Source organism: Pristis pectinata, chromosome 17, assembly GCF_009764475.1.
Source record: "Pristis pectinata isolate sPriPec2 chromosome 17, sPriPec2.1.pri, whole genome shotgun sequence".
NCBI classification, from domain to species: domain Eukaryota; kingdom Metazoa; phylum Chordata; class Chondrichthyes; order Rhinopristiformes; family Pristidae; genus Pristis; species Pristis pectinata.
In genome coordinates this window covers 12,332,440-12,358,798 of record NC_067421.1, presented here as the reverse complement: position 1 = coordinate 12,358,798, position 26,359 = coordinate 12,332,440, and the positions used below count along the sequence as shown (strand labels likewise).

The 26,359-nt window shown below is 46.0% G+C and overlaps 1 protein-coding gene across 2 annotated transcripts; it reads right to left on the bottom strand.

Moving 5' to 3' along the window:
* Nucleotides 1–9,652: 9,652 nt before the first annotated feature.
* Nucleotides 9,653–26,248, bottom strand: prkab1a (protein kinase, AMP-activated, beta 1 non-catalytic subunit, a). 2 transcript variants are annotated; one of them, XM_052032308.1, is made up of 8 exons: nt 25,998–26,248; nt 24,005–24,195; nt 21,285–21,454; nt 19,221–19,314; nt 16,513–16,627; nt 15,473–15,606; nt 14,185–14,253; nt 9,653–12,440 (listed from the first exon to the last, which is right to left on the bottom strand). In XM_052032308.1, exons 2-8 carry the CDS (start codon nt 24,170–24,172, stop codon nt 12,363–12,365), a joined length of 828 nt encoding a protein of 275 aa, XP_051888268.1. In that variant the 5' UTR covers nt 24,173–24,195; nt 25,998–26,248; the 3' UTR covers nt 9,653–12,362. The 2 variants fall into 2 exon arrangements, with proteins under 2 accessions (XP_051888268.1, XP_051888267.1); XM_052032307.1 differs by having other exon boundaries at nt 23,999–24,195; nt 25,998–26,085.
* Nucleotides 26,249–26,359: the final 111 nt, after the last annotated feature.

Here is a 26,359-nt window from a genome sequence, read left to right as displayed (position 1 = left end):
GAGAGAGAGAAAAATATATATAGTCTGAGGTAGTGTTACGGTTTTTCCAGTGGGTTCAAGAACCTGAAGGCAGTGGGGAAGAAGCTGTTGTTGGACCTTGAGGTGTAGGTCTTCAGGCTCCTGTACCTCCTGCCTGGTGGCAGCAACGAGAAGAGGGCACGGCCCAGGTGGTGGTGGTCCCTAATGATGGATGTCACCTTCCTGAGACATCACCTTTTGTAGATGTCCTTGATGGTGGGGAGAGCTGTACCTGTGATGGAACTGGCTGAGTGCACCACTCTCTGTAGCCTCTTGTATTCCTCTGCATTGGAGGATCCATACCAGGCTGTGATGCAACCTGTCAGAATGCCTTCCACTGTACGTCTGTAGAAGTTTGTCATTCCTAAGGTGCTTACACGCCTTCATCATGGTTGTGTCTATGTATAGGCCCTCTGAGATGACACCCAGGAACTTGAAGCTGCTCAACCCTTCCACTGCAGACCCTTCAATGAGGACTGGTGCACGTTCACCTGACTTCGCCTTCCTAAAGTCCGCAATCAGTTCCTTGGACTTGCTGGCGCTGAGCGCAAGGTTGTTGTTACGACACCACTCAACCAGCTGACCTATCTCACTCCCGTACACCGCCTCATCACCATCTGTGATTCTGCCATTAAAAGGCATCACACAGAGCTGGTCAGGATGTTCTCCAAAGGCCAACAAAGATCAATACGTGGGCCCACTGAATAGAGGAGGTGACGAGAAAACTCTCCAATAATTTAAGAAGCAATTGTCTGATGGGTGTAGGATGGTCCTTAAACATCTTGTCATCTTTTATTGATTGCGATGTGTGAAGATATTATTTATTTTTGAATGGTTTGTCAATGTTTGATCTAAGTAGAAACTGCTGGAAATGTAGACCAACTTCTATACCTAATATTAGATTATATTAGATTTAGAGAATTAGGGAAACTGACAGCACATTATGTCCACGTCAAGCCAAGATGGACTTTAAGTTGACCCCACTTCCCGGCACTCGGTCTGTTGCTTTGTAGCTTAAACTCTTCAAGTGAAAATGCAGGTACTTCAAATAGCCATCCAAGTATAACCTGGTCATAACCCTGTGGCACATCGTGACTGACTTGCTGCGGATTTCTGACATTTTCTGCTCCAACGTTTGCACCTTTGAACTAATCTGTTTGTCTTTCCTCTACAGCAGCAATGACCAGCCAGTCACGGAGAGAGACTGAGTGATTTGGAAATCCACCAACAACAGCTGCAGGAAAATGGAATTATGTGTAATTTATGCCAATCATGTCCAGTTTATTGAAGTTGATATGACTTCTCTTTTTCAGCTGGCTTGAAGTCAGATCTTCTGTCTTAAAATGAGTTAATTACTATCATGAGGGAATGGAAAACTGAATTAATTTCTGTTTTAGTACTTTGTAACGACAGAAATCTCAGAAAACACTTTTCCATCAAACCTGGCAGCTGGATAACATAGAAACACGTGAGCAGCAACAAAATTTAGGGATATTGTATTAAAAATATTAGTCTCTTATATGCTTAACACACTAGAATAAATCTGAGATGGACTACCCTGTATGGGCAATCAAAATAGTTATATTTAATGAATCTGTATTTTCATTGTGTTTGAGAATTGTTGTATTAATAACTTTATTATGAAACTAAGCCCTGGAGGATTATCCCTCCAGCAATAGCACATGATGTTTGACAAGTTTGTACAAAGTTCCTGTCTGTATTTTAACAGAAGTTGAAACTCCTTTTGAGATAAATGAGCCATTGTTACGCCAAAGACGACATTTCGAGTGCAAATGTTAAAATCTTGTAAGCTTATGTTCAAAGAGATCACCTTTAAAGATGTCTATGTTTATTTAGTCATTTAATAAGTTAATCAAAATAATCTAATGTGGCGCACTACCCAGTGTTGCTAGTTAGTGCATTGATGCCAACACCTATTGGGAGTCATTGCATACACCCCATGCAGTGTAACTTGACAGTGCCCACCTTGAGTGGTGCTGAACTCATCAGCTCAAGTTGTTCCTCATATTATTTTAAGAATTAATTTGTGGAATGGGGACATGCCCTGGACGGTAGCATTTATTGTCCATTTCCAGTTACTCGCGAGTAGGTGATGACAGTCGTCCACATGGTGAATGTACTATCTCCATCAATGGTCCATCTGTAAGCCCCAGCCATTCACCCCCATGTCATATGGTGAGAAAACCATCACCAGCCACAACTTGATCTTAAAAGGATAAAGTTTAGAAAATGGTTCAAAAGGTCATTGTCATTTCTGACATGCTGGTGACTACACAATACAACTGGACGTTCGGACTGAGCTGAAAGGAACATGTTCAGCCCAACACAAAATAAACTACTGTTCTTGATTTATATAGTACATATTTGCCACCTAGTTTCTCCAGTTGTCACACTATGCAACAAGAAAGAATTACAGCAGGATGTGGAAGTATAGGGAGTTGTTCTTCTTTCACGTTTAAAAAATTTAATCCTCTTCCAGGATTGGGGACGTGAGATTTAATTATCTTTTCCATGTGTTACTTGTAAATAAACTGGTGACTCTGGTATATATTACAAAAAGGGTGTACAGTTTAGTCATACTGAAATAAAGGCAATACTTTAAGTGGCTTTTCTTTAAAAATGAACTTTGTAGATGAAATATGCAAGGTCCAGGATTAGCTGTGACAGAGAAAGGCTTTTACTCACAGCTGGCTTCCTTTCTCACCGAGTGTCCTCTGTTGTAAATGCATGGCATGTCTGTATGATGCATGCTCACAGACGTACAATGTAGGTAGAGAGTTGAATAAACCGGCTGCACTTATTCCAGCAGATCTCGCCATCTCTTCATCTTTCTCTATACATGGGTTTGACGCGAGGAACAGGAGCACACGTACGTACATCACAAAGTGGCGATGAAGGTAGAGGAGGAAGAAGAAAACAGCCCTCGAGTTTGTGGATAAGTGTGAATGAAGAGTTTGTCTTCGTGTCATCAAGAGATACAACACAGAGACAGGCCCTTCAGCTCACCGAGTCCCTGCTGACCATCAACCCTCATTTACATTAATTCTCAGCTCCTCCCAAGGTTCTGCTACTCACCTACACACTAGGTGCAATATACAACAGCCACTTAACCCACCAACACACATCTTTGGGATGTGGGAGGAAACCGGAGCACTCAGGGGAAACCCACATGGTCAAAGGGAGAACATGCAAACTCCACACAGACAGCACCCGAGGTCAGGATTGAACCCGGGTCCCCAGCATTGCGAGGCAGTGGCGCTACTGGCTACACCACTGTGCCACCCAGTGAGGTGAATGGAAGTCTAGAGCACTAGTTTTGGTGCAGAGATTAGTTGAAGTCCACAACTAACTCAGTGTGGCAGGAAATATTGGTAATCAGTACAACCCTCCCTACATTACAAATTTCTGGAAGTGCAGACTCTGAAACACTGGGTCTCTGTCAAGAGGTTTAGTACCTGTAGCTGCCACCACATGATTGAGGAACAGACCAGCAATGCACAGCACGGTGAGGTGTTCCAGAGGGAAAGACATCCTGAGCCCAGAGCCGGCAAAGGACTGTCCATTAGTCAATGGCATCTCTCAGCAATCCCAGAACAATGGGGCTATTCACAAATGTCAAAGGCAAGCGGTTCAGAGGAGTCATCCAGTTGGTTGAAGAGAATGGGAGAACCAGTTCACAAGAGTTTCATTTCAATGGATGAGATGCTACAAGAGTCCACAAACAAGCTGAGAGTCAATGGGGTCAACACAAGGAGCTGTGGTGAGGGCCCACGTCAGGAGCCAGTGACTGTCAGCACATAAAATGGTGGGCATGGTGGACAGCCTGCAGAGAATTTGGAGAATTAGTCCACCCTGTCCAGTGAGAAGCTCCCCACTCCCTGGGCTGCACTGGCATACGCCACAGAAACGTGACCTTCAGTTCACCACGTCTATGCCGACCATCAAGTATCCATCCACATTAAGCCCATTCACCAGCACTTGATCCATAGCCTACCAAGCCTTGGTAACTCAAGTACTCATCCAGGTACTTTTTAAATGTTTTGACAGTACCTGCCTCCATCATCCTCTCAAGCAACGTGTTCCAGATTGCAATCACCCTCCAGGTGAAAAGAAATTCTTTAGATCCCCTCTAATCCTCACCTTAAACCTACGCCTCAATGATTGATGCATCAACCAGACAAATGTTCAGATGAAGACAGGAGATAAACCAATAATTGATGGGCTCCAATAGACATTATGAATTGTCAAGGAAACAAAATCGTGTTAAACGGGGACACAGAGCCGATATACTGAGTACATTGAAAATATATTCTTAAATAGCTTTACACTGAAGAGTCTGGTACTGTTAGCTTGAAGCCATTGTCACTATTATGGGTCAAGATTAGATAAAGATCTTGAAGACTAAATAAGTGCACTGTGTAGTGATTGCAGAGCCAAGCCAGCAAGGATCATTCTGTAGAGCTGTTAACGGTCATGGAGACATTTCTAAAGAGCAAACATTGATTAATGTGTATGAGGGAATAATAATTTTTTAATACCGGTAGGGTTATCAATTTGTAGATAGACGCTTAAAATGGATAAACGTACTGGGTCCAGTACAACAGACCATACTATTGGAGAATTGAGATCGATTTCTCACATGATGACTTATCAGAAGAATTAGCTTTGAATAATGGTCACCAGTTTCGTTTTTAAGTGCTTTATTACGAAACAGCAATAAGCACACACTCATTTCACCATAGCATCCAGTGTGAAATGGTGCAGTGGTGAAATGAATGGGAATTGCGAAAGCACAGGTTAGTACTGATGGGTACTTGATGGTCGGTGTGGACACGATGGGCAGAAAGGTCTGTTTCTGTGCTGTATGGCTCTGTGACACTATTGAAACATGTTACAAGGCAGTCACGTCTAGCAAGGAGACATTAATTGGCAGATTTGTTTGCCAAACTGCAGAGCCAAACTGCAGAACGTTCCACAACTGGTTATATTTCTGTTGAGTTGCTAATGTATGGAAGACCCAGAGCACCATTAAGCTTGGTTCAACCAAATTTTGAGGGGAGAGCGGAAGAAAGATAGTTGAGACAGAAAGTATGCTTTAAATCATAGAGAGAAACAGTTCAAATATGATAACGTTCTTGAGTTGGCACCATGTAGCAAATCTGACGTTTGGAAATGGATGTTGGAATGAGAGACATACAGCACGGAAACAGACCCTTCAACCTACTCCAACCATCAAACACCCACTTATACCATTCCAATACTAATCCAAACTTTATTCTCTCCACATCCTCAGCAACTCCCCCAGATTATACCGCTAGCCTACACACTAGGGCCAGTTTACCGTTGAGCAATTAATCAACCAACTCACTCATTTCTGAAATACCAGAGCACCTGGCGGAAACCCACGTGTTCAGGGGGAGATCTGCAAACTTAACACAGACAGCGCCAGAGGCCAGGATCAAAGTTGCTGGAGCAGAGAGACAGCAGCTCTACCCGCTGCACCACTGCAAAGTATCCAGAACAAAGAAATATCTTATAGAATGAGAAAATAAAATTGTATAAATCCTACAAGAATCCATAAAAAAGTGACGCTGAGTGTATTCCAAACGTGAATACAATAGAGACTGGAAGAAGCAATGAAAGATTCTGCTGAACTGAGCCAAGAATTCCATACAATACCAGTGAAACCATTCCTTTAAGATCAAGGTAACTCAGAAAATCTGCGAATTAGGTTGTCTTTGTTAATAATATGCATATATGGATCACTCCTTTCAAAAAGAGGAACGCACTGTAGCGTGGGCAAATGTGATGTTCATGTTTGATGCAGTACATTGTTCAACTTTCCAAATACACTGCCCATATGCCCCAGCAGCTCTTTGCATTTCTCTACATATTCGCTGTATAACACACACACACACACACACACACACACACACACACACACACACACCCCCCCCCCCCCCCCCCCAGTCAAAGTTCAACTAACAGCCTCCGCATAAGTGTGAGCCTGGTTATTACAGGTAATTGAAAATAAAGTCTCTCACTAGCTTAGCAAGTTCACCCAAAGAGGTAATCAGCCACACGGGCCCAGCTCACAGTTCTGGTTTGTAAGGGTCACTGCAATTAGACTCAGCATGTCTGGGAATGCAGTTTAAAAACAGGAAAACTAAACTTGTTGCTCCATCTTCACCAACAAGCAGAAGTCACTGAAGTAATTAAACAGGCAAGACCCAGACAGAGCATCCTGGACCACATTGCAAGGTGGGCATTATAAAACAGAGTGAAATTTAAGCAATGCCTTTCACTGCTTCAAGATATCCTGCAGCACTTCCTTTAATCAAATAACATTTTCAAATGTAGATAAGGTCATAATATCGGAAGCATAATAGCCCATTGGTGCACATCAAGTATCCATGGTCTCAGTCACAAATGAGTTACAGACTAAAGAATCTCAATAAGGGATAAATGTTGGCTGGGAAACTAGAACTGCCTTACTTTTCTTTGAAATAGTATCACATAAAAAGTCCCATAGTACTGAGTCTAGGTTTAATACCTCATCATTCCTTAACCTTCGTGCCCAGTATTGTGAGATCAAGTCTGTGGACCGGGATCTGAACTTATGACCTACTGACTCAGGAGTAAGAGTGATACTATTGAGTCTCAGATATCTTGGTCTATCAAAATAAGTGTGCAGTGGGATTCAGCGAAAGGTGAATATTTAATATACTGGGTTGGATGGCAGTGGCTCATCAATTTGCAAGTTTTTAGTATTGAAGCAGCACATGTTCCTGCCTGCAAGCTGCTCCTGTTATTGGCAGCAACAGATGCAGAACTGCTGCTCTCAGCTCGTGTCCTGGTGTCAGTGACTGGAGCTCGGGGGAAGAGACAGGTGCTTTCACGCATGCATGTTAAAACTTGTATTTTGATATGTAATCCTATCGTTCACTCAACTAACTATAGCAAATTGTGTCCCCAGTGAAGAAAATTTCTGCAACTCAAACTGAATACCAACATCAATTGCCTGCACTCATTAACTCAAACTTAAATGTTAGCATCCATTAGCAAACAAACCAACTCCTTATAGGTTCTGGGATGCAGAGAGGGATTAATTGGTGCACATTAACAGGGAAGGCTTAATGCAGCGAGTTTTGCTCAAATTAATCTAACTTTAATGCCTTCAGTTATCAATTGAAAGGTCAGTAGAAAGAGCAAGAAAGATTAAAAGAGGGTGGGATTATCTGAGTTCCCATCTTCTCTCTACTCACTCTCCTGTGCTCTGGTGTTAATTGTGATCTTAGATTATGTTACACTAAAAGACCACAAAACACAACTGATTGACATCTCACCACAGTGTCTAAATATATCCTGTCTGCTGGCTATTTCAGCCGATCCCGTCCACATTTTATACAGAATTTGGGAGTTGCTGGTCACACGTCCTCAATGCTGCTGGTCGCTGTGAATGTGCAGCGACTTTTTTTTCCTGAATTGTTTACAGTTGAACCACTGAAGCAAGCTGGCAATTTCTTTTGCAACAGACTGTGAAATACATCTCAAGGATGCCCAGTGATGCAATTCAGTGACATCAATTCTGCCAGGAATAAGAAACAGTATAACATATAATGTCCTTTACAGGTCCCCCTCTTCCCAGAGGGGTTCCTGGACGAGAACCTTTGCAATGTGGCCACCAGTATAGTCTTAAGGAGAGGTCTGGGAATGTTGCCAATTCCAGAATTCTGTGGTACTGGAGCATGGAATAAGCACAAATCCAACAAGTTTTAGCTCGGGAACTATGAGGAAGCAATGAAGGGAAAGCCTGCCAATATTCTTGTTTCTAATTACATAATGAAGCTTCACAGCTTTATTATGGAAGCTTTCAACTGCTAATTTGTCCCTCTGTTTTTTTTCCCCCTTCTTACTAGCTCTTTTATTTATTCCATGCAATGTGGATGTCACTGGAAAGGCCAACATTTATTGCCCTTCCATACCAGTCCCCCGAGAAGGTGGGGGTGAGCCACCTTCTTGAACAGCTGCAGTCTACCTGGTGAAGATACTTTCACAGTGTTGATGAGGTTTTCATAAGCAGCGGGACAAATCCTATCCAGCTAATTACTGCCAAATCTAGCAACTCTCAGTCAAAGTGAAGGAAGGTGTTATCAGTGCTATAAAACTTGCTCAGTGCTGCCCTGTTTGGGCTTCTCCATGACGGCTTGACTCCACCCATGACCACAGCTTGTTCCAAGCATGGACTGTAGAGCTGAATTCAACAGGTGAAGAGAGTGAAACTGCCTCTAGCATCAAGGAGCACTGATAAACTCCATTGGTTGGAGTTGTAGCTTGCACAAAGACAGGTGTGGCTGTTGGAGGTCAATCACCCCAGCCCCAGGACTTCATTCTGGCGATTCCTCAGGGCAGTGCCACAGGTCCAACCATTTTCAGCTGACCTTCCTTTCACTGTGAGGTTAGAAGTGGGGAAGTAGCTGATGATTACACACAGAATTCAATTCTATTCACAACTCCTCAGTAAATGAAGCAGTCCATGCCCAAATGCAGCAGGTCCTGGACAACATTCAAGCACGGGCTGATGTGGTAACATTAGTGCCACAGAAGTGCCTGGCTATGACCATTTCCAGCAAGAATCTAACCACGTACCCCTGACATTCAAAGTTATTCTGCTCACCAAGTACCTCACCATCAACATCCTGGGGGTGGCCAAACTCAACTGGATCAGCCATGGCTACAAGAGCAGCTGATTGGCTACGGTATTCTGTAGTGAGTGACTCACCTCCCAACACTCCAAAGTGCAGCGGAACGTCAGCACCTAGTAGTTGCCCTTCAATATGAACACCACCCAGACTTGGAAAAGTCACCAGCTCTTCTTCATCACTGTGGCTAAATCATGGGACTCCCCACTCAATACCACTGCGGGATTACCTTCACCAGAAGGACCGTGGCAGTTCAAGGCAGCGGCTCACCACCACCTTCTCCAAGGCAATTAGGGATGAGCGAGGAACACTGGCCATGACAGTGAAGCCCACATGCCAAAAACTGATCTTGAAACAAGCTGAGTGACATTCATTGCCAAAATTTAACAACAGGCCCTTGGGCAAGATATCGATGCCCTGCTTGACACCAGTGACACAACAGACCAGCGGAGAGATGATTGCTTTCAGTTAAGAATGTAAGAAAAATAATTGTAAAACAAAAGTCAGTGAACTTAGTGTCCTCTTATGGTTAACACTTACACAACAGAAGAACCTAAAACTTCCAAATTACTGTAATCATTGACACATTACTACACTGGATCAAGCCTATAATCACCCATTACCATGTAATTGTACACAAGTGAGAGAACTATCATCCTGCATCTATTGCACTACACAGGTCCTTCATTATATCTGTCAGAATACGTTCCTCTTCACCGAACAAGTAAAAATTGGTGTCGTTTGAACACTATCAGTGGAGATACAACCCACAGGCCTTGGACCTTCACCCAACCTGCAAGGGAACAAGGACTCTAATAGGAAAGTCAAAATCTGTGAAACCAGCACAGGCCCGAGTATACAACGGCAATTACACTTCTGAAAACAATTCAGTGATGTTCGCTGCAACTTAATTGGGCTGAAAGGTCTCCTCAGGATATTTATTGATTGTCGGGTGAACACCAGCAAATAAAGAACTCCATGGTAACCTGCTTCCAGTGAAAAGTTCACAACTACCATTAGAGTGCAACAAATACAGATTAATCTCATACAACATTCATGACTGTTCAAACAATGAGTTGTCAGACAACACAAATTCAATTTACATGATATTTCAGAGACTTATGTGAGAGAAAGTCTGGCTATCATAAAAAAACAGAATTGATAAAAGCATAGCCTGTCACAAGGAAATCAATTTCCCTGGATCTCTAAAGATTCTTTATTTAGTAAAAATATTGGAACAGGATACGTGGACACCCAACTGACCAAGCCTGGTTCTTCTTCACACCTTCCAAGGTGCGTGTGGTCACTGTAGCATGTAGGATGCAGGTTTCCTGAACTGGGATGGACTCCAGCACAGAAATGTGCAGAAGGACAGGATAAAACCGGCAAGAAGGTCACAGACCGGAGGGTTTTTAGTGAACATCTCCCAATTACACCTCATTCAGCGCAGTAATGAGACAGAAGACCCAGGTGGCACCTGGCTTGTTTTGGTCCGAGTCAAGACAGCAGTGAGGGGTCAGGGCTGGCCTCCATGGGTTCTGGCTCCCTTTCTACATCCCACCAGGAAGGTAGGGAGTCAACTAGTAGTATCTGAAGAGGTCATGTTCAGTTCTGACCTGTCAGTACCGAGGGAGTGCTGCGCTGCCAGATGAGTCATCTTTTGGATTAGACCTTAAAACCTTTGGCCCAGTCTATTCTCTGGGGAGAATGTAAAAGTTCCCAGTGGTCTTCTTTACACCAGCACACCCAGTACCCTGCCCAATTTTTTATCCTTTAATCAACATCATAAAAACATCACCCCTTTGACACTTGTGGGATCCAGCTGTGTACAAACCAACTCCTCTGTTTCACACATTACTACAGTCACTACACTTCAAAAGTACTTCATTAGCTGGAAGACTGGTTGGGAAGTTCCGGGGATATGAAAATCAAATCAGAAATGTTAGCCAGTCATTTTGTTTTAGAATCACTGGGACCCATGCAAAGATGGTCAGTCCTGCTGGAATCAATGGGGTTTGAGGAGACCGGATCAAGCCTGCTGGAATCAATAGGATGTATGAGATGACAGGGTCAGTCCTGCTGGAATCAATGGGGTTTACAAGTAGGCAGGGTCAGTCCTGCTGGAATCAATGGGGTTATGAGGAGGCAGGGTCAGGTCTGCTGGAATCAATGGTGTTTGAGGAGACTGGATCAAGCCTGCTGGAATCAATAGGATGTATGAGAAACAGGGTCAGACCTGCTGGAATCAATGGGGGTTATGAGGAGGCATGGCAGTCCTGCTGGAATCAATGGGGTTTACAAGGAGAGAGGGGCAGTCCTGCTGGAATCAATGGTGTTTACCAGGAGAGAGGGGCAGTCCTGCTGGAATCAATGGGGTTTACAAGGAGAGAGGGGTAGTCCTGCTGGAATCAATGGTGTTTACCAGGAGAGAGGGGCAGTCCTGCTGGAATCAATGGGGTTTACAAGAAGAGAGGGGTAGTCCTGCTGGAATCAATGGTGTTTACAAGGAGAGAGGGGCAAGCCTGCTGGAATCACTGGGATTTGTAAGGGAGGGAGGAACAACCAGCTACTTGGGCTCAAACATGATGAATGGTCCCTTGGGCGAGATCTCACAACAATGAGAGAGTGGTGGGAGTGTAGGAGTGGAAAAAAGGAACTAAAATATGCATTTGGCACAAATTAGAGAAGAATATAGGGCTGCTGCTATTCTACTGCAACTTCCAGTAACTGGGGGTATTTCAGCAGGATGTGGTAAATACAATAGCATTAATGGAGGGTGACAAATCGAGACTGCCGCCCTGCATCACAGGAGATTCCCAGACCACTGAATCCCCACCTCAAGGCAGGCACCTGCACAGTCCCTGCAACACTAGGGACAGGATGGAGATCGCGTAACTCTAACACACGGGGCCAGTTCTTGCTATATACTAACTGCATGCAGAGTGATCACTGTGGAGTACAGCTGTCAGTGAATACAATTATGGTGAGGCGCAGACATAAAGCAGATTGAAATTCCAGCTAGTTTTCAATGACATTAAATTTCGTGCTTTTTTGATCCCTTATTTTCATTGTGGGGGTTTCCCCAATCTAATCAGAGCTCCATTTACTTATCAGCTTTCCCCTGATAGCGTTTCCTTGGTGAGAGTGATGGGAAAATGATACCGTCACACTGAGAGGATGGAGAGCGTACCCTCTTGGAGCACTGCGACTGCCCGACACACGCCAACTCCAGCCTGTGTTACAAACGAGCACAGAGTACTCTCCTCTCAACAAAGCAGGAAGAAACTCTTACACTAATGGAATGGAGATGGACATGCCACAGCAAAGAATGACGTTGCGGCTGGGAATTAGCTTTTGGTACCTCTGCGCAGTCTGAGGGACAGTCAGAGGCACTTTATTCTGGCTTCTGATTCCCGATTTCCCTTTTGAATCAGGAAGCAGGTCAAGTCATCAGCTGTGCCGACGCAGACAGGATCGCCAGACTCCCACAATTACTGTCCCATTCGATCGCATCAAAATCCTCCTGAGCAAGTCCGGGACAATGACTGACGAAGGGCGAGTGATTGCTGAAGAAAATGGAGCTTCCTGATTGGATGGGGAGAATGAAGTTACTTTTACAGATCATATGGGCTTGTAGAGGAGAGTGGTGACATATTTCTTCTTGTAGCGATGGGTGGCGCTCAGTACCATGACACCATCCTGTGAACGATTAAAAATACTTAGCAAAGAGCAAACCAAACATCATTGAATAATTATAAAGTACAATGAGCTTCAGCAGCATGGGATGAGGTTACACCACCTCTGGCATGGGACTGTGCATTAACTCAGGGAAGACAATGTGGCTGTTCCCCTTCTATTACATCTTTAAGTAACCGGGAGCTTTACACCAAAATGCGGCAAATATAATAGCTCAGACAGTGGCGCAGCAGGTGGTGCTGCTGTCTTGCAGCTCCAGGGGCCTGGGGTCGATCCTAAACTTCGGTGCAATTTGTGTGGAGTTTGCACATTCTGCCTGTGGCTCCACGCATTTCCCCCAGGATCTCTGGATTTCCCCCTACATCCCAAAGTGTAGGTAAGTGGCAAAAGATCCAAAGGGGGAGTTGACGGGCATGAGAGAGAAAACGTGCTGCAGGGGACCAGGGAGAAAGGAACGGCGCTGTGTTACTGGGAACCAACAGGCTGAATGGCCTCCTTGTGTGTTAATAAATAAAAAATGTGCAAAGGGCTTGGCACTGAGCTTCAAGTCGGCTTTACACGAGGTGCACTATATCTGAGAGATGATGTCATGAAAGATGAGGTACAAGTAGGTGGGAGAAACTATAAAATGTCCGAGGGGGAGAACTGTGCATTGAGGGGAGGGGGGTGCAAGGACTGTGAAAGCTGGAGGAGGGATGGTGAGGGTACACAGTGCAGTTCACATCTTTGGGGTGTCCCAAAGGACGTTACCGATGATTGACATGCAAGTTGCAGATGTTCATTTTGGGAAATAAGTAGTCAATATGTACAGCAAGATCCCACAAACAGCAATAATGTAAAAAAAAAATTTGAGGGATAAAATACCATTAGGGAACTGGGAGAATTAATCTGTCTTCCTCCATAGGTTCCATATTTCTTTTTAAAACAGCTACTCAAAGAGGTAGCAGGTGCTCCTTTGAAGTGTTGGATCTTTAAAGATTATCAGGCTAAAGCTGTGCAGTGGGAGTCTCAGCCTTCTGACATGGTTAGGACTTCCTTGTTCTGGTGGCACTTAGGGGCAACATGTATGTGCAAGGGAGGGATGGATCCCCAGAGAGCAGGTGTACAAACTTAAAGTACAGGAGGGTGGGGTACAAGAATAGGAGAAACTAAATGGTACAGTGTAGAATGGGGACTGAGCAGAATGCAAGGGGACTGCATGGGAAAGGTTGTGCAAAACCCTGATTCTTCATATCAGACCGCTCTTATAAGACTGACATGAAAGAAAAAGGATGTTCTTTCGTAGCTTACGAGCTCCACAATTTGACCAGTGAATCTTGAATTTCCCCTTCTCAATTTACATCAGCATATTGCAGTGAATAAGTTATTGAAAGACCAGCAACACATAATTGGACTTCGTTTTTTGGAATTTTTTTTCCTTTTAATTTCCTATATTTGTTTTATTAGATTGAAAAGAAGTCAAAAATGCTTTTATTTGAAATTTACTGTAAAATTCACGTTTGAGAAATATTTCTAGTTGTTCCAAACCACCTCTCCCATCCACAATCACTAAAACAAAAGATCCTGCCTATGACACAGGAAGGGTACAGTGAATTAGTTGGAGGGCAGAGCAGAAAGCAAATGGGCTGTTGACCAGAGGAATTGAAAAGGCAGTGAGGGAACCTGGTGGGATTGGTATTGGGAGGGTGTGTTGGCCAAGCAGATAGATTGAAAGAGTGAAGAAAGTTAAAAGATGAGCAATACTGACCTTGATGGACAGAGCATACAGATGGTTCAACATGACGTGGTTTGGCTCTGGAAGCAGTGCAGGGTCACACTAAGGGCAAAAGCAAACAGAACAGGATCAGAAATGAGGCCCCCGTTGCACTAAACTTTCAGCCTCCCATGACCGTGAGATTCAGAAACTGGAGACTTGCACTGGGTTATCTTCCTGCAGCACCACACAACCCAGTGGTAGGACGCTGGGATACTGAGTTCCTCGACCGACTTTAGGAGGCCATCGGTCAAGCAGTCAGAAGAGGGGCAGAAAGTCATCCACTGGTTTCTGGGCTGATAAATTGCTTGAGTAAAAAAAAATTAAAGGCAAGACTTGTTTTTAGCTAAGAATCCGTTGAATAGAAGTTTTCACTGGCTAGGATGGCGAGTTACGTGCTAATGGGCACAACAACAATTATTCAAGAACATTTTTGTAGGCTTAGAAGCAGAATGGGTATCTACAAGCACTTGGGGAACAGACTGGCAGTAGCAGAGTAACACATGACAACTCAATTCGTACATACTACAGCCAGTGCCCACAGCCTCATGACATTGGGCAACTGACGAGCATTCACAGCACTGAGCATGTGTACGCATTCCCCGATGCATGTACATGGTAACAGCCACAAAAACACCATCTCTCACACGTGTAGACAGTATAGGGCACAAGTACACAGTACCAGATCACAGGAATAAATATAACCTTATCCACTTGGGTGAAAACTGGAAAGATGTGCTTTAAAACTATCCAGGTTATTTAGCTGCCAAAAGCACTGGGATCCTGATGCCTATGATTCTAAACCGTTCACTTGGATGATGGTGTAAGCAGCTGCCCACGGCTAACAGAGCAGGAGAAAACCAGAGTTCCCTCACCAAGTGAAAGGCAGTCAGGAAGGGGCAGCCAGAAGCAGCCAGTTATTTTCCTTCCTTTGTGAGAGCAGAGTGCTCCGCTGGACCCTGCAAGGAAAACTTAGACCTTTCCAAGGACACCAGCACACATCCCACTGTGTGTCTGCAGGCAGTTGTGCAGTTTTCTGCCACAATTTCACCTACTTGGCCATTCACCAGTAGATCCTCACACAACTCCTTGAGCTCTCAATATCTGTTAACCAAGATATCCTGATGAAAAGCTGACTCATCATATTATGATCATACAGCTGACATGAGCATTGCTCCCAGTGAGCTAAACCTCAACCTACCCCATAAAGGACAGTCCATATCAAATAGTATCAAACATCAGGTAACTGCAAATCATAGAAAGAGCATCGGTTTGAACTCACTGAAATGCCCGTGTCCTTGTTAAGGATGACCTGGAGCAGGTGCGGCGGCAGAATAGGTGGTGTTTTAATTCTCTCCTCTGGTTTGTACACATATGGATCCTGATGATAGGGGCCAGGGGGAGAACTCGACAGATCTGAGAAAAATTAATCACCTGGATTACGCCAGCATTGAGATCGATAAGGGAAGCCTTGAAAGTAGCTAAAATGCATAACGAAAACAACATGCCGAGGGATAGTAGCAGTAAAACTGATGAATCAGACAAAGGGGGACAGAATTCATGAAATGAGTGCAAGAGATCTTTTTGATTAATGCATTTCTAACCCAAAGTGGAATAAAGATGTGTGAAAAATTAATTTTCTTATAAAAAGAGGCAAATGACCCAAATAGAACAAATAGAATAGCAGGAGTTGAAAAACTTAAGGGTGAATGTGTGCAAATCTTTGAATATGGCGGGACAAGTTGAAAAGAGTGTTAGATACAAAAGCAAGGAGGTTTGTCTACAAGATACTCATTAGGCCTCAACTGGAGCACTGGGTTCAATTTAGTCATTGGCTGCAGCTCTACTAGCTTTGCCACTTTGGGAAAAAGTTAAGGCTTCGGAGTAGGTGAAGAAGAGATTTACTACAATGTACCAAGCATGTAGGAATTCAGTTATGTGGAGAGGCAGGGAAAGCTGAAGGCATAACCTCAGAGTACAGAATGTTAAGTGGAGATTTGATTCAAAAAGAGGAGAAACTACAGGCAGAAAAGATGAGAGCTGGGGGATACAAAATTATGTCCCCACTGGCTCTTCTGCCAATCTTCTGAAGGAAGCAGTTTTAAAAAAAACACGGCAATTTGTGGCAACTCAACTGCTGAAAGGACAGTGGAAGCAGATTCAAGAGCAAGGAAATGGAATAAATGAAGGGGTGATAGAGCAGGTGTGTGGAATTCATCGGGAAGCTTTAGCAAACAGCCAGCAAGGAGGAACCTCCTTGTGCTGCGCCATTCTAGCATTACATGCAGCACTCTTTCCAGTCTTATCGTACTTCCGACTCACCTGACATGTCTGAACATTTCTGCGAATCCACCATCAATGCATCAAACACCTCAAAGTCAGTCTGCCGCACCTGGATAACGTTATTGATTGTGCCAAGCTGGCTGGTGGTGGTAGGCTGTTGAGACATCACATTACAGGACTTAAAGGGTCCATATCACAACCACCAAATCCCCCAAAGCATCACAGTGCAGACCGTAAAGGCCTTCAGCACTGATAGGGAAGTCACTCCAGTTCATTATCTTGTGTTGTACTTGACCCCTGTGTGATCTTCAGTCCACATATCTGGGGCATAATTGTTTACTGATTTCATTCCCTACAACATGCCTCAACTCTGTCACAATGCATCCAATTTAGTAACCTCTGTCCATGCCTCTAGAACCTATGGGTCACCATTCCAACAAGTCACACCATCCCCTTTACCCACAGAACCCTCATTCTGGCTACACTATTTCCAGTTAAAAATAGTCTGATTTTAAAATTATCCTTGTTTTCAAAATCCTCCATGGCTTTGTCCCTCCCATGTTGTAACGTTTTCCAGCTTTACAATGCAGAGAAATTAGTTGATCTCCATTGACAGCCACTCCTTCAGCTGCTACGGTTCCAAGTCCAATGTACACTTTTCCTGCCCGCCGTCTCTTTTCCCTCCTTTAAGACAAATCCACCTCTGTGCCCAAGCTTTTCATCACCTGCACTATTATCTCGTGTGTTTGTTTCAAATTTAGATTGATGACAGCTCAGAGATGTATCTAAGTACAATTCACCACATTAAAGGTGTTATAAGTTGCTGTTGTGTGAGAATCACATTTTTATCCAGCTTCTGGGCCATTTTTCATTTTGTTTTAAATATCCATTCAAAAGATGTAGGCTTCGCAGGCTGAGCCAGCATTTAATTGCCCTCCCTAATTGCCCTTGAGAAGGTGGTGGTGGAGCTGCCTTCCTGAACCATTGCAGTCCTTCAGAAGTGGGTACACCCACAGTACTGTTAGGGAGGGAGTTCCAGGATTTTGACCCAGCGACGGTGAAGGAACGGCGATATAATTCCAAGTCAGGATGGTGCGTGGCTTGGATGACAACTTCTAGGTGGTGGTGTTCCCTTGATTTTGCTGCCCTTGTTCTTCTAGCTAGTAGGAGTCGTGTATTTGGAAGGTGCTGGCCTACCAAGTCTTGGTGAGTGCTGCAGTGCACCCTACAGATAGTACAAACTGCTGCTACTGTGTGTGGAGTAAGTAAAGTGTTGTCGGTGGGGTGCCTATCAACCAGGCTGCTATGTCCTTATAGTGTCAGGCTTCTTGTATTGTTGAAGCTGTGCTCATCCAGGCAAGGGGAGAGTATTCCATTACGCTCCTGACTTGAGCCTTGTAGATGGTGGACTGGCTTTGGGGAGTTAGGAGGTGAGTTAGTTGTTGCAAGATTTCTAGCCTCTGACCTGGTCTTGTAGCTACATTGTGTATATGGCTGCTCCAGTTCAGTTTCTGGTCAATGGTAACCCTCAGGATATTGATAGTGGGGGACTCAAATAATGCCACAGAATATCAGGGGGTGATAGCTGGATTTTCTCTTGTTGACCATCATCATTGCCTGGCACTTGTGCGGTGCAATGTTACTTGCCACCTATCAGCCCAGGCCTGGATATTGTCATTGTCAAGGTCTTTTTGCATTTGGATGTGGTCTTAATGTGCTTCATAATCTGAGGAGTTGCAAATGGTGCTGAACATTGTGCAATCATCAGCGAACTTCTCTGTTTCTGACCTCACGATTGAAGGTCATTGATGAAGCAGCTGAAGCTGGTTGGGCCTAGGACGCTACCCTGAGGAACTCCTGCAGAGATGTCCTGTGGCTGAGATGATTGACCTCCAACCATCACAACCATCTTTCTTTGTGCCAGGTATGATTCCAACCAGCGGAGGGTTTCCCACCACCCCTGATTCCCATTGACTCCACTTTAGCCAGGGCTCCTTGCTGCCATACTGAATCAAATGCTGCTCTCAAGTCAAGGGCGCTTACTCTCACTTCACCTCTGGAACTCAGCTCTTTTGTCCCTATTTGGACCAAGGCCATAATAAGGTCAGGAGCTGAGTGACTTTGGCAGAAGCCAAACAGAGCTTCTGCGAGCAGGTTGTTGCTAAGCCAGTGCCGCTTGACTGCACCATCGATTATCCCTTCAATCACTTTGCTGACGATGGAGAATACAACAATGGGGCGGTAACTGGCCGGGGTGGCTTTGTCCTGCTTCTTGTGGACAGGACATACCTGGGCAATTCTCCAACATTGTCGGATAGTGTCGTAGCTGTACTGGAACAGCTTGACCAAGGATAAAATACATAAAATATATCTCTTGGGTCGATGGTCTCCACGCAGACGCTAATTGTACAAGGGATAGTCACCTGGAATTAAGTCCAAGCTTTCTGTAAGAAAAATAATCAGCAAGATGTGGTTCAGCAATGGTTTTCTGCTAACCTGGTCCAGCTTTCTACAAGACTGAATACACTTAGGACCCTCTCCACATTCGATTAAAAAAAAATCAAGAATAACAGTGCAAAGCATTTTTACAAATTCTCTATCTCATCCACATCACAAAAATTGCCCAAAGTGCCTATAATGTGGCCAATCACGTTGTCTAATTCTACAGGGTGTCTACAATATGTATCATTTGCTACATGTCTTGGTTCCCCTTCATTAATGAACTGCAGAACCCAACAACTTCATACCTCTGATGAATCATGAGTCCACTGACCGTCCACGTAGAACTTGTACTGATGCTCGCCCTCGGGGAGATCCAGAATTGCCACAAAGTTATTCTGACTGTAGAAAGCAAGGGAGAGGACTAAGTAAGCAAGCTCATGAAATGAGATGTTCCTGATGCTGCTGAGTCCACAGTCAGTACATAACATCCCTGGCAGTGGAGTAGGCAGAAGAGGGCATTAGATGGGCAGCTGTAGGGTGGTGCATCAATTCTGTGGAGTTTGTATGTTTTCCCGTTGTCCCAGGTGCTCTAGTTTCCTCCCACATCCCAAAGGTGTGCTGGTTATTAGGTTAATTGGCTCCCGTAAATTACCTGTAGTGTAAATGGGTGGCAGGAGAATCAGAGGGTGTTAATGGGCATGCGAGAGAGAATGGGCCACAGGGAAATAAGTAGGGAATGGAGTTCATGGTGTTGCTCCAACAGCCTGCATAGACTCAATTGGCCAAATAGCTTCCTCCTATGACAATGGAAATAGAAGACACACAACGCTTGTTAAAAGGTGTTGTGTAGCTGACCCTGGTACTAAATGCAACTAGAAAGTAAAGAATTTCTTTGGCCCTCTGCTCCATCCACTATTGGATGCAGCTGCTGGATGGAATGCACTGAATGGTGCAGGCTCTGGGATATTTGTACTCCTCCTCCATCGGGAGATCAGCAAAATCCTTGGAAAGTAATAAACAGACCCATGTGTAGTTCCCAAAGCTTCTCACTCGCTCTCTGTCAAACTTGCATCAGAAGGTCAAGACAGCCCATGGAAATTATTGACCACGGTGCACCCCAGGTTACTGCTGCAGTTGTCTTGATTTCTGCTCAGGTGACACAGACCTTGTTTCCAAAGCGAGAGACCAGTTCCCAGGCTGCACACCACTATGACCTCTAACCCTTTACTATAATGGCCTCTTGTGGTCTACTGATTGTAAAACAGATACCAAACTGTCCTTGCTACAAGAACTCTTCTTAAAGTACAAACTTCCTTTATTTGCCCGTGTACAGTATCTAATGACATAAATCTGTCGCTGGCACCATGTCTGCCACTTAGTGTTATGCATCTCAATGCTCATCACTATACACACACTATCCAATAAAATAAAACTCGTCTCACAGATTGCATACTCCACACAATGGAAAACCTTGAGCTTTCTCTCACTGTCAATGCTGCTCAATTGGAATTAGAATTAGTTTATTATTTTTCACTGTACCTCAGTACATGTGACAACTTGTCTTGCATACCATTCATACAGATCAATTTATTACAATAGTGCATTGAGGTAGTACAAGGTAAAACAATAACAGAATAAAATGTAACAGCTATAGAGAATGAGCACTGTAGGTAGACAGTAAGATGCAAAGTCATAACGAGGTAGATTGTGAGGTCAAGAGTCAATCTTATCGTACCAGGGAACCATTCAATAGTCTTATTACAGCGGGATGGAAGCTGTTCTTGAGCCTGCTGGTACGTGCTTTCAGGATTTTATATCTTCTGCCCGATGGGAGAGGGGAGAAGAGAGAATGTCCGGGGTCAGTGGGTGGGTGTGGTCTTTGATTATGCTGGCTGCTTTACCGAGGCAGTGAGAAGTACAGACGGTCCATGGAGGGGAGTCTGGTTTCTGTAATGTGCTGAGCTTAGCAATTTGATATATCTATCTGCCACTACCCAAAAAGATCATCAATCTGTCATTGCACTATGCAACTACATAAATTTTTCTTTAATCAGTGTTTGCTACCTAATGCTATAACTCCCCATGTGTATCATTGTGTGTACTATGTAGTTCAACTACTCATGTGCCAATAATTGCATTAAGCAGTACATTATTATGCCTATTACTATTAATATAAATGAAAATTATTCTCGCATCATTGTCTAGACTTACTCCAAAACCTACATGTATATACTATTCCAATTCTGAGTCTGATCTTTCTGTACAGTGTCTGTCACCGATCTCAATCCCACAGCTGCTCACTGGTAACCATCAGGGAGGCTAGCCTGCACTCTTGCCAAACTTACAAGGAGGAGTTCAGAGAAGCCTACCTTCTGGTAAGTGGTATTTTGTTGGTCCAACCATTGAAGGATCCGGAGATAAAGACTTCCTTCCCGCCTCCTTTCCATCGAAACACAGTTGGACGAGCCTGCTTGGAAATTTTGTCACTCACATCCAGGTCCTGTTGCCAGGCAAGGAACTCATCCTTCTCCAGTGGGCCCTTGAAGGCAGAAGACAATTCTGAAAATTAACTTAGTCACCCCCTTTAGTTAAAGCTCAGCTTTCCAAGTTATTTTTCATTTCAAAGTAAGGCGACGCAGGATTTAAAAACAAATGACTAATCTACTCTCGTGCAGCAGTGGGAGCAGATCCGCGTGGAATTCAGTAAAGTTTGTTGGGCAAATCTTAGTGCAGCTTTGTGAGAGATTGACAACTCAGGAGACCCTGTCAATTCACACAGATTTGCTGTGTGGGAGTCACCTGGCTCTAGACTGCAAGTTCTAATCTTAACAAATCCTAATTTATTTACGCAAAAGTTTATTGAAATCGGAAACACTGCTATCAATGTTTTAGCAGGTGATCTTCTTGCACAACTGGTGAACATCTTGGCAGCTTTCTTCCACTGTCTGTTCTTTCCGTACAGAACACCTGTCACCTGTCTACCTGCCTCCTAACCGCTGTCCCGTGGCTACGGCATCACAAAGCTCCTGGCCTGGATCTGCCTCAGCCACACTCTAGTCACTATGCCCCAGATTTTTATGGGGAAATGTCTGCAAAACTGCTGGGGCTCACTGATGTTGCAACACGCAACTCAAAACAGTTTCAACATTTCTGTGCACATGCAGGCAATTTGTTAACCACTTTGAGCTTGGAATCCATGCAAAGGAACTCAAAGGTGTAGCAATTCCCTGCCAGATACAGTTTGGAATCTGCATGAACAACCTGGCCAGGTTAAGGAGCAGCATTTTCATTGATCTTAATGGAAGGAATTAGCTGCAATGGATTAAAATTTAACAGGCTGAATAGTTTCTGATTGCAAGAAACATTCATTGTGCTTGGATAGAGCGGGGTAAGCCATGGGAAGGTAACACGATGAGGCAAAGCACTGCTTGGTGGGAGGGCTGACAGAGTGGTGAAGAGTAGGAGTCACGGAGGAGTAGAAGAGAAAAGGACAGAAGGATGTTTCAGTTGCTGTCAATGCAAATCCAGCACAAGGTGTTATTTTTCTGGTGCTGAGACCCAGGACGTCATGGGAGGGAGTGCAAAACATTCAAACATTCCAAGAAACAATACGTTCAGAGAGGATAAGGGGAAAACAGATTTGAGTGATTAAGGAAGGAGAAAGAAGCTGTCATCAAAGGGTTAAGGATGGAATTTGCCTACTTAGAATTAAACAGCAATGGAGACAGCATTACACTACTGGGTGTAATCTAAGGGTACAAAATAATGGGACAGTGATTAAGGAGAAAATCCACAAAGAAGTTAGAAGGATATAGATGTAGTGAAGTAGAGGCTTCAACTAACCCGACACTGTTTGGGATGACATTAGAGCAAAAGGCAAGAGTCGGCAGCAAATGGTGCAGCAGGAAGTGCTGCTGCCTCACAGCTCCAGTGAGGCATGTTCAATCCTGACCTCCAGTCCCCACCTGTGTGGAGTTTGCACGTTCTCCCTGTGACTGCATGGATCCTCTGGTTCCTTCCACATCCCAAAGACGTTCGGGTTGGTAGGTTAACTGGACACTTTAAATTACTTCTACTGCAGATAAGTGGCAGAAGAATCAGGGTGGAGATGATGAGCACACGAGAGAAAATATTGGTAAATAAGTAGGGATATGGGATTAATCTGAGAGCTTCCTTCTACATAAGTAGATGTAAAATATGAAAAAGTGAGGGCAAAAATTTCTTCATGGCATTCATGAAAACTTACTTGATCGGTATGTTCCTGCTCTAATGAGGATGGAAACGTTCCTGGATCTGGTCTAGGGCACAAGGTGGACCAAGCTGACCAAATGCTAGTGGAAACAATGCTCAAGGAGTCATATGGTTAGAATTAGTAATGGAAAAGAGAATGGAACAATCTAGAGTATAACTAGAGGAGACCTCCAGCTGTGTGTAGGAAGTTCTTCTCTTAGAGAGAGTGATGAACCTATGCAATTCTCTACCCCAGAGGGTTGTGGAGGCTAGATCATTGGAGGTACTTAGAGATGGATAAGTTTTTGAATTGAGAACTATAAGGAACTGGCACAGGAGAGACGTTAAGGCCAAGGGTATATCAACCATATAAAATGATGGGGTTGGCTTGAGGGGCTGAGTGGTCCACTCTTACTTTTTTCTGTTCTTGTGTTCTGCCAGTCAGGTTGTCATTGATCAACCGAGCCTGAGTTGAACCGGGGACATGCACACTCTCTGATTCAGCCATTGTCCAATCCTCTGGTACCACCCTGCGTCTAAGGAAGATTATGGCCAGTGCTTCCCCAATTTCCAACCCCAGTTATCTCTGCTACCTGAGTCAGTAACTTTGGGTAATGGACAAATACGAATAATGCTGATGTTACTCATCGATAGCTCCTCACAATCCTCAGGTACTGGTGCCATGTATAAAGCCCTGCTGGTTTAGTGGCCTGCCACCTCCCACCATCAGCATCTTAGGGAGAGGCGGAGGAAGGAAATCATCTTCTGGAAAACAGCAGTTCGGTAAGCAAAGCAGGGAGCATGGAGAACAGTGTAAGGTTGGAGAAAACATTAAAATCCTTTGTGGAGATACCATTACTTTGATTTCCTCAGCATGAAAGATGTCTGCATCTTCAGGACTGTCCATCAAAATCTTGGGACGGTCGTGCTCTTTGGTGTGGATGGCGCTGCCGGTGCTATCCCTCCGGTGGGCCTTGTGACCGCCCTGGCGCTCCAGCGCTGCACGCTCGCTGCTTGTGTTGCCCATCCTTTGATGTTCAGTAAAGCACACTGAACAAATAAAAAGAGCAAAGTGGTTGTCAGTCAATGGGAAGAAGTAGTGGGTGGTAAAGGTGAAGGGCAAATGGGGAAAGAGGTGGCGGCTGAACGGGACACAGGTTGGCGAGTTGGGAGGAGGGGTGTGGGGAGGGGTGGGGAGGTGGAGCCACGTTTGGGGATGGAGAAGGGAGCTGGGCAGTGGGGGGGGGAAGGGAAGTGGACGGAGAGTGGGTGTGTTGGTGTTGATGGGCGGGGTTGGGGTCTGAGATGTTGGGGGGGGACTGAGATGTGGGGGATAGGCTGAGGTGGGGGCTGAGATGTTGGGGGGGCTGAGATGTGGGGGGGGACTGAGATGTGGGGGGGGACTGAGATGTGGGGGGGGGACTGAGATGTGGGGGGGGGACTGAGATGTGGGGGGGGGACTGAGGTGGGGGCTGAGATGTTGGGGGCAGAGATGTTGAGGGGGCTGAGGTGTTGGGGGCAGAGATGTTAGGGGGGCTGAGATGTAGGGGGGCTGAGGTGTTGGGGGGCAGGGGTGTTGGGGGGCAGGGGTGTTGGGGGGCAGGGGTGTTGGGGGGCAGGGGTGTTGGGGGCAGGGGTGTTGGGGGGCAGGGGTGTTGGGGGGCAGGGGTGTTGGGGGGGCAGGGGTGTTGGGGGGGCAGAGGTGTTGGGGGGGCAGAGGTGTTGGGGGCAGGGATGTTGCGGGGCAGGGATGTTGCGGGGCAGGGATGTTGCGGGGCAGGGATGTTGCGGGGCAGGGATGTTGCGGGGCAGGGATGTTGCGGGGCAGGGATGTTGCGGGGCAGGGATGTTGCGGGGCAGGGATGTTGCGGGGCAGGGATGTTGCGGGGCAGGGATGTTGCGGGGCAGGGATGTTGCGGGGCAGGGATGTTGCGGGGCAGGGATGTTGCGGGGCAGGGATGTTGCGGGGCAGGGATGTTGCGGGGCAGGGATGTTGCGGGGCAGGGATGTTGCGGGGCAGGGATGTTGCGGGGCAGGGATGTTGCGGGGCAGGGATGTTGCGGGGCAGGGATGTTGCGGGGCAGGGATGTTGCGGGGCAGGGATGTTGCGGGGCAGGGATGTTGCGGGGCAGGGATGTTGCGGGGCAGGGATGTTGCGGGGCAGGGATGTTGGGGGGGCAGGGATGTTGGGGGGCAGGGATGTTGGGGGGGCTGTGTTGGGGGCAGGGGCAGAGGTGTTGGGGGCAGAGGTGTTGGGGGCAGGGATGTTGGGGGGCTGAGGTGTTGGGGGGGCAGGGGTGTTGGGGGGCAGGGGTGTTGGGGGCTGGGGTGTTGGGGGGCAGGGGTGTTGGGGGGCTGAGGTGTTGGGGGGCTGAGGTGTTGGGGGCCGGGGGTGTTGGGGGCCGGGGGTGTTGGGGGGCGGGGGTGTTGGGGGGCTGGGATGTTGGGGGGCAGGGATGTTGGGGGGCAGGGATGTTGGGGGGGCTGTGTTGGGGGCAGGGGTGTTGGGGGCAGGGATGTTGGGGGGCAGGGATGTTGGGGGGGCTGTGTTGGGGGGCAGGGATGTTGGGGGGCAGGGATGTTGGGGGGCTGTGTTGGGGGCAGGGGTGTTGGGGGGCAGGGGTGTTGGGGGGGCTGGGATGGGCGGGGTTTGATTGGGGAGGGGACGGGGAGGGAGTGTGTTGGTGTTGATGGGGGAGGGGTGCGCGGTCCTGGAGAGAGGCGGCGGCGGCGGCCGAGGGACGGGACGGGGGCGGTGCCGGGAATCGCCCTTCATCGAGCTCCGGCTCTCGATCCGTCCCGTATCTCGGCCGCCGCCTGTCTCCGGGCCCCGGCCCCTGAAGGACACTCACCCGCCGCCGCCGCCGCCGCTCTGAGCCTCTCTTCCCCCGGTCACTGTTCACCGACACACCGCTCCTCCCATTCGCCAATCAAACGTCGTCCAACCGGTCCCTCCAACTATGCGCTCCCCGGAACAGTGAAGCCTGAACAGTTGGGTCCGGATTTCGGAGCCCTGCAGTGCTCAGACTGGAGGGAGGTGCCTCATTAACACACAGGGACTCTGTTACTGTAATAATATTCAACAGGCAACCTGCACAACCCTAATCACCAACCTCAGGATGGTAACATTATGACCACTTTGTACTACAATGAACTTTGTTTATTGTTTTGGTTCTAATTGTGTTCTTTCTTCTACAATTCTTGTGTAATCTAT